We start from the raw sequence: 14,134 nt of genomic DNA on the forward strand, positions 1-14,134 counted from the left end.
GTATGATTTTTTTCATATATTGCTGGATCTGGTTTGCTAATATTTTGTTGAGGATTTTTGCATCTAAGTTCATCAGGGATATTGGCCTATAATTTTTTTTGTGTGTGTTGTCTTTACCTGGTTTTGGAATCAGAATTATGCTCACCTCATAAAAGGAGTTTGGAAGTCCTCCTTCCTCTTGAATTTTTTGAAATAGCTTGAGAAAGATAGGAGTTAATTCTTCTTTGAATATTTGGTAGAATTCACTTGTGAAGCCATCAGACCCAGGACTTTTCTTTTTTGGGAGTTTTTTGATAACTGTTTTGATCTCATTTGTTGTAATTGGTCTGTTTAGGTTTTCTGATTCTTCCAGATTGATTTTTGGAAGATTATATGATTCAAAGAATTTGTCTATTTTATCTAGGTAGTCTAGTTTTTTGGCGTACAGTTCTTCATAGTATTTTCTTACAATATTTTGTATTTCTGTTGTGTCAGTTGTTATTTCTCCACTCTCGTTTCTAATTTTATTTATTTGAGTCCTCTCTCTTTTTTTCTTGGTGAGTCTCATGAAAGGTTCATCGATCTTGTTTACCTTTTCAAAAAACCAGCTCCTGGTTTCATTGATCCTCTGTATTGTTTCTTTAGCCTCTATGTCATTTATTTCTGATCTAATCTTTATTATTTCCTTCCTTCTACTAGCTCTGGGCTTTACTTGCTGTTCTTTTTCTAGTTCTTTTAGATGCAGGGATAAGTTGTTTATTTGAGCTTTTTCTAGCTTCTTGAGGTATGCCTGTAATGCTATAAACTTCCCTCTCAGGACTGCTTTTGCTGTGTCCCATAAATTTTGAGTTGATGTATGCTCATTATCGTTTGTTTCTAGGAATTTTTTAATTTCTTCTTTGATCTCATTCTTTTTTTTTTATAATTTTATTTTTTTAATGGGGTGACATCAATAAATCAGGATACATATATTCAAAGATAACAAGTCCAGGTTATCTTGTCGTTCAATTATGTTGCATACCCACCACCCAAAGTCAGATTATTCTCTGTCACCTTCTATCTTGTTTTCTTTGTGCCCCTCCCACCCCCTATCCCTCTCCCATTCCCCCCTCCCCCCCATAACCACCACACTCTTATCAATGTCTCTTAGTTTCACTATTATGTCCCACCTATGTATGGAATAATACAGTTCCTGGTTTTTTCTGATTTACTTATTTCGCTTCGTATCATGTTATCAAGATCCCACCATTTTGCTGTAAATGTTCTGATGTCATCATTTCTTATGGCTGAGTAGTATTCCATAGTGTATATGTGCCACATCTTCTTTATCCAGTCATCTATTGATGGGCTTTTTGGTTATTTCCATGTTCTGGCCACTGTAAACAATGCTGCAATAAACATGGGGCTGCATGTGTCTTTACGTATCAATGTTTCTGAGTTTTTGGGATATATACCCAGTAGAGGGATTGCTGGGTCATACGGTAGTTCTATTTTCAGTTTTTTGAGGAACCACCATACTTTCTTCCATAATGGTTGTACTACTTTACATTCCCACCAACAGTGTATGAGGGTTCCTTTTTCTCCACAGCCTCTCCAATATTTGCTATTACCTGTCTTGCTAATAACAGCTAATCGAACAGGTGTGAGGTGGTATCTCATTGCCGTTTTCATTTGCATTTCTCTAATAGCTAAAGAAGATGAGCATCTTTTCATATATCTGTTGGCCATTTGTATTTCTTCCTGGGAGAACTGTCTATTCATATCCTCTTTTCATTTTTTTATTGGATTGTTTGTTTGTTGTTGAGTTGTATGAGTTCTTTGTATATTTTGGATATTAGGCCCTTATCTGAGTTGTTGTTTGAAAATATCATTTCCCATTTAGTTGGCTTTCTGTTTATTTTGTTATCAGTTTCTCTTGCTGAGCAAAAACTTCTTAGTCTGATGTAGTCCCATTCATTAATTTTTGCCTTCACTTCTCTTGCCTGTGGAGTCAAATTCATAAAATGCTCTTTAAAACCCAGGTCCATGAGTTGAGTACCTATGTCTTCTTCTATGTACTTAATTGTTTCAGGTCTTATGTTTAGATCTTTGATCCATTTTGAGTTAATTTTTGTTCAGGGGGAGAGACTGTAGTCCAGTTTCATTCTTTTGCATGTGGCTTTCCAGTTTTCCCAGCACTATTTATTGAAGAGGCTTTCTTTTCTCCATTGTGTGTTCTTGGCCCCTTTATCAAAAATTATTTGACTATATATATATGCTTTTATTTCTGGACTTTCTATTCTGTTCCATTGGTTTGAGTGTCTATTTTTCTGCCAATACCATGCTGTTTTGATTGTCAGGGCCCTATAATATAGTTTGAAGTTAGGTATTGTAATGCCCCCAGCTTCATTCTTTTTCTTTAGGATTGCTTTGGCTATTCGGGGTTTTTTATACTTCCATATAAATCTGATGATTTTTTGCTCTATTTCTTTAAAAAACGTCATTGGAAGTTTGATGGGAATTGCATAAAATTTCTATATTGCTTTGGGTAATATAGCCATCTTGATTATATTTATTCTTCCTAGCCAAGAACAAGGTATATTCTTCCATCTCATTATATCTTTTTCGATTTCCCTTAACAATGGTTTATAGTTTTCATTATATAAGTCCTTTACATTCTTTGTTATGTTTATTCCTAAGTATTTTATTTTTTTTGTTGCAATCGTGAAAGCGATTATTCTTTTGAGTTCCTTCTCAGTTGTATCATTGTTGGCATATAGAAAGGCTATTGACTTCTGTATGTTAATTTTGTATCCTGCGACCTTACTGTATTGGCTTATTGTTTCTAGTAGTCTTTTTGTGGATTCTTTGGGGGTTTCGATGTACAGGATCATATCATCTGCAAAAAGTGATACCTTTACTTCTTCTTTTCTGATATGGATGCCTTTTATTTCTTTGTCTTGTCTGATTGCTCTGGCTAGAACCTCTAGTACCACATTAAATAAGAGGGGAGAGAGTGGACAACCCTGTCTTATTCCTGATTTAAGGGGGAAAGCCTTCAGTTTAGTGCCATTTAATATGATGTTAGCTGATGGTTTATCATATATGGCCTTTACCATGTTGAGATATTTTCCTTCTATACCCATTTTGTTGAGAGCCTTAAACATAAAACTGTGTTGTATTTTATCGAAAGCCTTTTCTGCGTCTATTGATAAGATCATGTGGTTTTTGTTCTTTGTTTTGTTGATATGGTGTATTACGTTAACCGTTTTACGTATGTTGAACCATCCTTGAGATTCTGGGATGAATCCCACTTGATCATGATGTATTATTTTTTAATATGTTGTTGTATTCGATTTGCTAGTATTTTGTTTAGTATTTTAGCATCTGTATTCATTAGAGATATTGTTCTGTAGTTTTCTTTTTTTGTGCCATCCTTGCCTGGTTTTGGTATGAGGGTTATGTTGGCCTCATAAAATGTGTTTGGAAGTAATGCTTCTTCTTCAATTTTTTGGAAGACTTTGAGTAGAATAGGAACCAAGTCTTCTTTGAATGTTTGATAAAATTCGCTGGTATAGCCGTTAGGGCCTGGACTTTTATTTTTGGGGAGGTTTTTAATGGTTTTTTCTATTTCTTCTCTACTGATAGGTCTGTTTAGGCTTTCTGCTTCTTCTTGACTCAGTCTAGGAAGGTTGTATTTTTCTAGGAATTTATCCATTTCTTCGAGGTTGTTGAATTTAGTGGCATAAAGTTTTTCATAGTATTGTACAATAATTCTTTGTATATCTACGGTGTCCGTGGTGATTTCTCCTCTTTCATTTTGGATTTTGTTTATATGAGTTCTTTCTCTTTTTTCCTTGGTAAGTCTTGCCAAGGGTTTGTCAATTTTGTTGATCTTTTCAAAGAAACAGATCCTTGTTCTATTAATTTTTTCTATAGTTTTTCTGTTCTCTAAATCATTTATTTCTGCTCTGATTTTTATTATCTCCTTTCTTCGGCTGGTTTTGGGTTGTCTTTGTTCTTTTTCTAGTTTCTTAAGGTGTGAAGTTAAGTGGTTCACTTGGGCTCTCTCTTGTTTGTTCATATATGCCTGAAGTGATATGAACTTCCCTCTTATCACTGCTTTTGCTGCATCCCATAGATTCTGATATGTCGTATTGTCATTTTCATTACTCTGTATATATCTTTTGATCTCTGCACTTATTTCTTCTTTGACCCATTCATTTTCTAAAAGTATATTGTTTAGTTTCCACATTTTTGTGGGATTTTTTTACTCTTTTTTGTAGTTGAATTCTACTTTCAAGGCTTTATGATCAGAAAATATGCTTGGTACAACTTCAATTTTTCTGAATTTGCTGATGTTTTTGTGACCCAACATATGGTCAATTCTTGAGAATGATCCATGTACACTGGAGAAAAATGTATACTCAGTCACTTTGGGATGAAATGTCCTGTAGATGTCTATCATATCCAGGTGCTCTAGTGTTTTGTTTAAGGCCACTATGTCTTTGTTGATTCTCTGTTTGGATGAGCGATCTAGAGCCGTCAGCGGTGTATTGAGGTCTCCAAGTATGATTGTGTTTTTGTCAGTTTTTGTTTTAAGGTCAATAAGTAGCTGTCTTATATATTTTGGTGCTCCTTGGTTTGGTGCATATATATTAAGAATTGTTATGTCTTCTTGATTCAGTGTCCCCTTAGCCATTCTGAAATGGCCATTTTTGTCTCTGAGTACTTTTCCTTTCTTGTAGTCAGCATTACCAGATATGAGTATTGCTACACCTGCTTTTTCTTGGATGTTATTTGCTTGGAGTATTGTTTTCCAGCCTTTCACTTTGAATTTGTTTTTATCCTTGTTACTTAGATGAGTTTCCTGTAGGCAGCATACAGTTGGATTTTCTTTTTTAATCCATTCTGCTACTCTGTGCCTTTTTATTGGTGAGTTTAATCCATTTACATTTAGTGTAATTATTGACACTTCTGAGTTCCCTATTGCCATTTTATACCTTGCTTTCTGTTAGTTTTGTGTCTTGTTTGATCCTTCTCTTTCGTTTTTCTATCTTTTGTTTTTATTTGGTTGTATTCCATACATCTTTCCTCTGTTGCTATCTTTTTTATCTCATGTGCTACTGTGGTGGTTTTTTCAATGGTGGTTACCTTTGAGTAATGAAAAGGGTCCCTACCCTGTTCATTGTAGTGAACTATTTTGTGAGTACTTTTGCACTCCATCGTCCTTTGCTACTGTTAATCTCCATCTTCTCCCCCTCTTTCTTTTTGTTGTTGTCACAGTTTAAATTTGGTTTTATTGTGTTCTTCTTGGAGGTTTTACTTGTGGCTCTGTTTTTTTTGTTGTTGTTGTTCTTTGTATCTGATTGGAGAACCCCCTTTAGTAATTCCTGGAGTGGGGGTTTTCTGATGATAAGTTCCCTCATCTTTTCTGTATCTGTGAATGTTTTTATTTCTCCTTCATATTTGAAGGATACCTTTGATGGGTATAGTATTTGTGGCTGAAAGTTCCTCTCTTTCAGGACTTTAAATATTGGGGTCCACTCTCTTCTAACTTGTAGAGTTTCTGCTGAGAAATCTGAGGATAATCTAGTGGGCCTTCCTTTATATGTTGTATTCTTCTTTTCCCTGGCTGCCTTGAGAATTTTTTCTTTGTCGTTGGTTTGTGCCAATTTCATTATGATATGCCTTGGAGTAGGTTTGTTGGGGTTAAGAAAACTCGGGGTTCTGTTTGCTTCTTGAACTTGAGGCTTTAGTTCTTTCCACAGGCTTGGGAAGTTCTCTTCTATTATTTGTTTGAGTATGTTCTCCATTCCATTTTCTCTCTCTTCTCCCTCTGATATACCTATTATTCTTATGTTATTCTTTTTGATGGAGTCCGATAATTCTTGTAGGGCTATCTCATTTTTTTTAATTTTTGAGTCTCTTTCTTCTTCTTTCTGTTGTGCCTCAAGTTGCTTGTCTTCTATTTCACCAATCCTCTCTTCTATCTGACCTGTTCTATTAGCTAAGCTTGTTACTTCGTTTTTCAGCTCATGAATTGAGTTTTTCATCTCTGTTTGATTTGTTTTTATAGTTTCAATTTCCTTGGACATATATTCTTTGTGTTCATTGAGTTGTTTTCTGAGCTCCCTAAATTGCCTTTCTGTGTTTTCTTGTATATCTCGGAGGATTTTTAGGATTTCTATCTTGAATTCTCTGTCATTTAGCTCCAAGGTTTCCAATATATTAAATTTTTTCTCCATAGATTTTTTCTCATCTAGCTGTGTTACCTCTCTTTCTTTTGTATCCATGATATTCGATTTTCTCTTCCTTAATGGCATCTGAGGGTGGTTTTGTTGATAGTATTAATGAGATTTAATAAAGAATAAAAAGTTAAAAAAATAAAAAAATAATAAAAAATAGAAAATCGAAAAGAGTTGTTTTTTTAAAAAAAATTAATAACGAAATATAGAAAAATAAAATAAAATAAAAATTTTAAAAAAAGGAAATTATTCACCCCCTCCTTTTTTCCTCTCCTCTCCTCTCCCCTCTTTCTTGAGAAAATCTTGTGGTGAACTGTGAATTATAACAAACAATGCCTGTGATGGAGGTCCTGAATTGGGGAAAAGTAATAAAGGGGCAAAAAAAAAAGAAAAAGAAAAAAAAAAGAGCTTATGGACCCACAAAAATCAAATAAGGAAAAAATTTGGGTCAAGAATAAAATGATTTGCTTTTAGGTGTTGGTTGTCTAAGAGTTATGATGAGAGGAATAAGAGGAAAATGGAAAAATGGGGGGGGACAAATTAAAAAATTACTATTGTATTTAGTGGAACAAGAACTAAATAATATGGAGAGCCAGGGATGGGAGCACTGCTAGTGAGTTAGAAAGGTGAAGTAAAAAAACCCCAAAATGCCACAAACATAAGTTTGAGTCCCAGATAAGATAATTTGTTTGTTATTGAGGTTTGAATGAGAGGAGATGTAAAGGAGAAAGGAAGAAACTAATATAGGGGGAGAAAAGAAAGAGAGAGAGAGAGAAAAAAAGAGGGAACCACTAAAAGAAGAAAAAAGAAAGGAGAGAGAGAGAGAGAGTTAAGGGTTTTGGAGTGCAACCCTCATTGAGAGAAAGGAAGAGAAGAGAAAAGATAATGGGAGATGTAACACTTATGGGTAGTGTAGTTCAAGGAGAGGAGAGAGTAAGACCATCAGAGAGTTAATCGGCCAAATTGGAGGAGGAAAAAAAGTATCAACAATGAAGATAAGCCTGACCAGGTGGTGGCGCAGTGGATAGAGCGTCGGACTGGGATGCGGAAGGACCCAGGTTCGAGACCCCGAGGTCGCCATCTTGAGCGTGGGCTCATCTGGCTTGAGCAAAGAGCTCACCAGCTTGGACCCAAGGTCGCTGGCTCCAGCAGGGGGTTACTCAGTCTGCTGAAGGCCCACGGTCAAGGCACATGTGAGAAAGCAATCAATGAACAACTAAGAAGTCGCAACGCGCAACGAGAAACTGATGATTGATGCTTCTCATCTCTCTCCGTTCCTGTCTGTCTGTCCCTGTCTATCTCTGCCCATGTAAAAAAAAAAAAAAAAAAAAAAGAATGAAGATAAGAGAAACTAACAAACAAATATAATAAAATGGGATAGGTTATAAAGTCTGCAGATTATTCTTGATTTTGAGAGGTTATCTTTTTGCTTTTTCTTTTCTCTCCCTCTTCCTGGTCAGTGACTCTGTACCCCGGGTTCTGCCCCTTTGGCACGCTCAGGTAGAGGTTTGCAGTTGATAAGTCTCTATGGCAATGTCATGTATTGTGCTTTAGTCTCGTTGGCAGTCGAGGCTCATTAGCATTTATAGGCTCCGACAGTGAGAGAGTCCGTGTTCCTGGGGCCTTTCTCCTAGTCTTTTCTTCCTCAATTAGTAGCCTGATTATCCAGCTATGGGGTTGCTGCTGCCTCTGCCTGGATAGTAAGAGGCTCAAAGAGCTGGCAACTCCCCACTCTATTTCCACTCAGCACAGGGCTCTGGGTAAGGCTCAGTCAGTCAGAGCTGCTAGCATAATCAGGCGGGTTTTCTGCCCACTCAAAGACCTCTGGCTCTGCCACTCTGTCCGGTAACACAGGCGGGCGCCCACTTCCGGGGCGCTTGGAGGAAACTCTCACTCACTGTCTGCGACCAGGATATCTGGCCAGCAGTCTCATGCTCTGAGTGAAACCCCCAACTGCAGGGAAAAGTTGCAGCGTTGGAATTGAGTCTCGCTCCGTCCCCGTGCGCGGCTTTTGCAAGGCACTGGGGCGGCCCGAGATTCCGCTTTGGCCCACACAAAGGCCCTGACTCTGCCCCTCTGTGCGATAACACGGACGCGCACTGCCGAGGCACTCGGAGGAATCTCTCATTCACTCTCTGCGCGCGCAAACCAGGATATGAGGCCGGCTGCGTTTCCCTCTGAGTGAAACCCCCTCCAGCACAGAAAATCTCCACCGTTGGAATTAGTTCTTACTCCCTCCCGTGCGTGGCTTTTCCAGGGCGCTGGGGCTGCCCAGAGACTCTGCCCTCAGCCCACAGAAAGGCCTCTGACCCTGCCTCTCCATGGGGCAACAGGGGCACCCACTCCCGGGGCCTAGGAAGAAATCTCTCGCCCACTAACTGCACGCATGCTGACCAGGAGACCGGGTAAAATGGCCGCTCCGCTTGTCTTTCTTTGTTTGGGTTTGGCGCGAGTGTTAGCTTGTATTGCCCGGGTTGCCACAGGATCAGTTTTTCCTCGGCTTTGATTTTCGTGCCACAGCCTGGTTCGGCCATTTGTGCCACGGCCTGGATGTATTCACCCCCTTTGCCCGCCTCAGTTTCTATATTCACAGTTACCAGAGAAAGCCGCCCTGTTTAGGTTAGTGAGGAAGGCGAAGCATTTCTTACTCCCTATTTCCTTCGGGGTTTGGTTATATATTTAGCCAATTTTTTGCTCGACCATACCTTCGGGTGTATTGCGAAACATCTGGAGGCTCCAAGAATAGGTTTTTCTGTTTCTGGTTGAAGATCTTGTTGAGTTTTGGGGGAGATTTATCGGTATCACTTCCTACCCTGCCATTACTCTGACGTCATCTGTGGAGTCTGATATCATTCTTAATCCATTCATAATTTAACAACCTGCTATTTAGTTTCCAAGTGTTTGAATGTTTTTCAATTTTTCTATTGTGGTTGATTTCTAGTTTAATGCCATTGTGATCAGAGAAAGTGCTTGATATGATTTCAATCTTCTTAAATTTGTTGAGACCGCTTTTGTGCCCTAACATGTGGTCTATTCTAGAGAATGTACCATGAGCACTTGAAAAGAATGTATACTCTGCTGTTTTAGGGTGAAAAGTTCTGAAGATATCTATTAAATCGAGTTGATCTAATATGTCCTTTAAGTCTGCTGTTTCTTTGTTGATTTTCTTTCTTGAGGATCTATCTAATGATGTTAATGGGGTATTGAAATCCCCTACTATTATAGTATTGCTGTTGATCTCGCCCTTTAAGTCCATCAAAGTCTGCTTTATATATTTAGGTGCTCCTATATTAGGTGCATAGATATTTATAATGGTTATATCTTCCTTTTGGATTTCTCCCTTTATCATTATGTAGTGACCTTCTTTATCTCTAACTATGGTCTTGGTTTTAAAGTTCATTTTGTCTGATATAAGTATTGCTACCCCAGCTTTTTTTCATTTCCATTTGCGTGAAATATTTTCTTCCATCCTTTTATCTTCAGTCTGTATGCATCTTTTGATTTAAGGTGTGTCTCTTGTAGACAGCATATGTATGGGTCCTGTTTTCTTATCCACGCAGCTACCCTATGTCTCTTGATTGGATCATTTAATCCATTAACATTTAAGGTTATTACTGATATGTAATTGTTTATTGCCATTTTTTTTCTTTGAAACTGTATTCCTCTTTTGCTATATTCTTTTTTTCCTTTGATCTGTTTACAACAGGTCCCTTAGCATCTCTTGCAGCCTTGGTTTGGTTTCAGTGAATTCCTTGAGTTTTTTTTTTTGTCTGTAAATCTTTTTATTTCTCCTTCAATTTTAAATGATAGCCTTGCTGGATAAAGTAGTCTTGGTTGTAGGTTCTTGTTCTGCATTACTTTGTATATTTCTTGCCATTCCCTTCTGGCCTCAAGTGTTTCTGTTGAGAAGTCAGAAGTCATCCTTATGGGGGCTCCTTTGTAGGTGATAGTCTTTTTTTCTCTAGCACCTTTTAATATTTTCTCTTTATCATTTAGCTTTGGTATTTTAATTATGATGTGTCTTGGTGTTGGTTTCTTTGGGTTTCTCCTTAATGGAGTTCTCTGTGCTTCCTGAACATTTATAATGTTTTCCTGCCTTAATTGGGGGAAGTTTTCCACTATAATATGTTTGAACAAAGTCTCTATCCCTTGTTCTTTCTCTTCTTCTTCAGGAACCCCTATGATGTGGATGTTATTTCTCTTCATGTTGTCACAGAGCTCTCTTAGGGTTTCCTCAGACTTTTTGAGTCTCTTTTCTTTTTTCTGCTCTGCTTCCGTGCCTTTATTTATTGTGTCCTCTAACTCACTGATTCGATACTCTGCTTCATCCATCCTGCTTTTAATTCCTTCCATTGTATTCTTTATTTCAGATACTGTATTTGTCATTTCTGACTGATTCTTTTTTATAATTTCAATGTCCTTTTTTATATTTGTTATCTCTTTATTTAGGTTTTCGTAATGGCCATCTATGGTTGTTCTGATATCTTTGAGCATCCTAACAATCGTTATTTTTAACTCTGCATCCAGTAATTTGGTTATATCTGATTCACTTAGATCCTTTTCTGGAAATTTCTCTTGGTTTATTTGTGTTGTATTTCTCTGCCTCCGCATTTTCTCTTCACGGGAGTGGCTGTGATCACGTGCTCAGGTGCACAAGCGTTGGTGGCCTTGGCCTTTGCCCTGCCCCCGTGTGTAACACTATGCTTGGTCCTGAGGGCACTAGTGAGCACCTTTGCTCAGCTGCGGGTCTCCGCCTGTTTCCAGGCTTTCGCCCTGCCCTTGCAGGAGGAGCCCACTCAAGGAATGGCTGCTAGCCTTGGCTCTACCACCGGGCAGGACTACGTTCCCAAGCTCAGCTCAGTAGCGGAACTCCACCTCTTCTGGGCTTTTGGCTCCACCCCCACGGGAGGAGCCAGCTACCAAGTCAGACCGCAAGCCTGGGTTGCATGGGCAGGGCAAGGCTGTGCTTCTCTGCCCTTGCTCAGGAGCTGGTCTCCACCCTTTCCAGGGTTCCCGCCCTTTTCCCCACAGGCTGGATTACAGGCTGCTGGCAGCTGAGCTTGACCGCTTTTGCACGCCCCTTTCTCCCCAGCCAGGCAAGATTGAGCTCACACCTGAGCTGAGTGGTGGTCAGCTGGTTTCCGCCCCTGTCAGCAGAACCGCACTTTTGTCTCCCGCTGCCTCCTGCCCTCCAGTGCGCCCTCAGCCGCATGGGTGGGGGCGTTGCAGCTTGGACCCTAAGACTCACTACTGTAGACCCGAAAGCTCCCTCCTTCTATGCGACTCTGCTCTGAGTGCCGTGGGGGAAATTGTTTGGCTGCTCTCCTGCTTCCCTTTGCTGGTATTGCTGGTTCCAGGGGAAATATTCACTTCAGCTTTGGGGAGTGACTCATCCCAGGGGTTAGGGTGGCTATCTCCCAAAATGCTTCTCCCTGTTCCTCCTAGATTACACTCTCTTCCTGTTACTCTGGTCCTCTCCTCTCTCCCCCCGTCCCCAGGAGCCCCGGGTGGGTGGTTATGAGAGAGATGTTCTGCGCGGTCCCTTTAAGAAGGATCCTGGGTCTGAGAAATCAGACTCTTTCTCAAAAACAGTATCCTGACTTGTTTCCAGCTAAACACTGTCCTTATGCCTCTTCTGCGCTCTGGGGCTGCAGGCTGGGGCTTTGTTCCTGGGGCTCAGGACCCTTCCCTCTCTGCTAAACTCACTTTCCGCCACGTGAGTCTCTCCCTGCTGCCGTTCGCTCCGGGGAGCTGGGCAGCCCTCTCCGCGTTTCCCCGTTTCCGCTTTTCCTACCAGTCTCTGTGTGGTTTCTTCAGCCTTGGTTAAAGAGTCCTCTTAGTTTAGTCCAAAGTTGGTTTTTCCAGATGATAGTTCATAAAATTAGTTTGTAATCCACTTTGGTTCTGGGAGGTAGATATTGGTACGTCTGCCTACTCCAGCGCCATCTTGTCTCTGAATGTAGTGGTTTTTAAATTACCAAATATGTTTGTTTAATTGCAAAGTCAAACAACTCTAATTAAGGCCTCTTTTTAAATTATGTTTTAAGGATCTTTTGAGACTTACATTAACCCACAAGAATGGGATGGCTATCCCAAAATGGAGGGAGAGCAGCAGCTCAAGACACAGGAAGATGAGGCCAAAGGCCGTGATCCTTGGCTTTCATCATTAAATTCTTTCCATAAGCTAATTCTCATTAAATGTTGTAAAGAAGAAAAGGTAAGTTATTTTTTAAATTAAAGGACTGTGTTATAACTATTTCTATTAAAGCTCACCAGCTAATTATTATTCATGGACTGATTAGATTTGTTTAGAGAATAACAATGGCCAATTTTAGTTTGGAAGGTGAGTCTAAAAAACAGAGACCCTTTATGATTAACAGAACATAATATATTATGCAGAAAACAATGAAAGAAAAGGCTGGAGGACCGTCCTGAACCCATCCATCCTAGCGTGCACCGTTAGGGGACTTGTGCTCTCTATCAGAGAGCCAGGGGTCAGCTGGAGGCATTAGCAGGAAATTGATGCCCATTTCAGATCTTGGCAGCACATAGTCACCAAGACTAGTTAGAAGACTATTGAAGTAGTCTATCTATGCAAGCAGTGATGACAGCCTGAATTAGCATGGAGATAGTGGATTGAAGAGATGGAGGGGCACATGGACATGAGGTAATTGGTGTAGCTACGAGTTTCTGCTTAGTTGCCAAAGGGGATAGTTGTGTAAACAGCTTAGCAAATATGAAAAAAGAAACATGTCAGAGAAAGATATCACTGAGTCTGTGGTGCCTGCCAGCTATCAGAGTAGATAGCAATCTGGGGACCAATTTATATGTGGACAGAAAACTCTACAGAGAAATATAGGTTAGAAGTAAAGGTGTGGGAATCATAGCTCTGAGTTGAGAAGAAAAACCATGGGAGTTGTTGAAATTGTAAAGGAATAACAAATAATAGAGTAAGGGAGAGCAGGTAGGCAACAGACGAAACCCTGAGGAGCACCAATTTTTAAAGGGCAGAAAGAAAGGATGAGGATCCCATGAGAGGGAATATTCAGGGGCCAAGAAGAATAACAGGAGGATAAAGTGACATGGAAACCAAGGAAGGATGGAGTTTTAACAGAGCAAACATTACCAATAGAATAAATGAAGTACTGAAGACAGTCCTAGTTTTTATATATGTACAGATATAATTCCTGGTTTAACTGGTAAGAAAGGAGTTATGTTACTTGCTGAAAATTGAAGTAATGAGAGTCAGGAGGCATTGGAGAAAAATGGGGGTTGCTCCTTTGAAAGATGAGAGAGAAAACTAACTGGAGAAAGACAAAGCATAGTTAGAAGATACTAATGTGGCATTTTCTTCCATCTCTGTAAGAATGCTAAATTGTGGAGTTGACCTGAGCTACAGATTATTTCAATAAGGGCATAGAAGATGCAAGGCCATTCAACTGTTGGTAAAGCCATTCCAGAAAAAGGAAGAGATCTAAAAAAAAGGGCTTATAAACTAGTAGAAAAGGAAAGACCTTGAATTTCTTTCAGAGCAGATGGAGTTGGATTAGAGATGTAGCATAAATAGAAGATGGAAGAGAGGTTGTGATCAAAGTTGAGTTAAAAATTCTAAGAATGGTTCCAAGTGGTGACAATGTCCTGAAACTGGCCATGAGTGTGGGTGACTGAGGAAGAGATCCCGTTGGAGTCAAAGGTCAAAGAACTATGAGGTTAGAATGTTGGATGGCCACATTGATCCTGAACCTGGGTTGTGCCACCTCAGATAGGGACAAAACAATGCCTAGCACGCAGCTGATAAATCACTGGAACAGATGTGTAATGGAAAGAAGGCTAGAAAATTCTAGACTATGAGAAATTTTGCAAGACATACAATCTAGTTTCATTAACAACATATTTTGTTTTTGTTTGTTTTGCAAGGAGGAATGGAG

General features: G+C 39.4%; 1 protein-coding gene across 1 annotated transcript in view; it reads left to right on the top strand.

The window, feature by feature from the left end:
* DNAH6 (dynein axonemal heavy chain 6) overlaps positions 1-14,134 on the top strand; it is a 319,440-nt gene that overhangs the window by 244,949 nt on the left and 60,357 nt on the right. The window contains exon 63 of the mRNA XM_066267533.1: positions 12,254-12,423. Coding sequence (XP_066123630.1) covers positions 12,254-12,423 — 170 coding nt within the window. The remainder of the gene's footprint in view (positions 1-12,253; positions 12,424-14,134) is intronic.

Source organism: Saccopteryx bilineata, chromosome 3 (genome assembly GCF_036850765.1).
Source record: "Saccopteryx bilineata isolate mSacBil1 chromosome 3, mSacBil1_pri_phased_curated, whole genome shotgun sequence".
Classification (NCBI taxonomy): Eukaryota; Metazoa; Chordata; class Mammalia; order Chiroptera; family Emballonuridae; genus Saccopteryx; species Saccopteryx bilineata.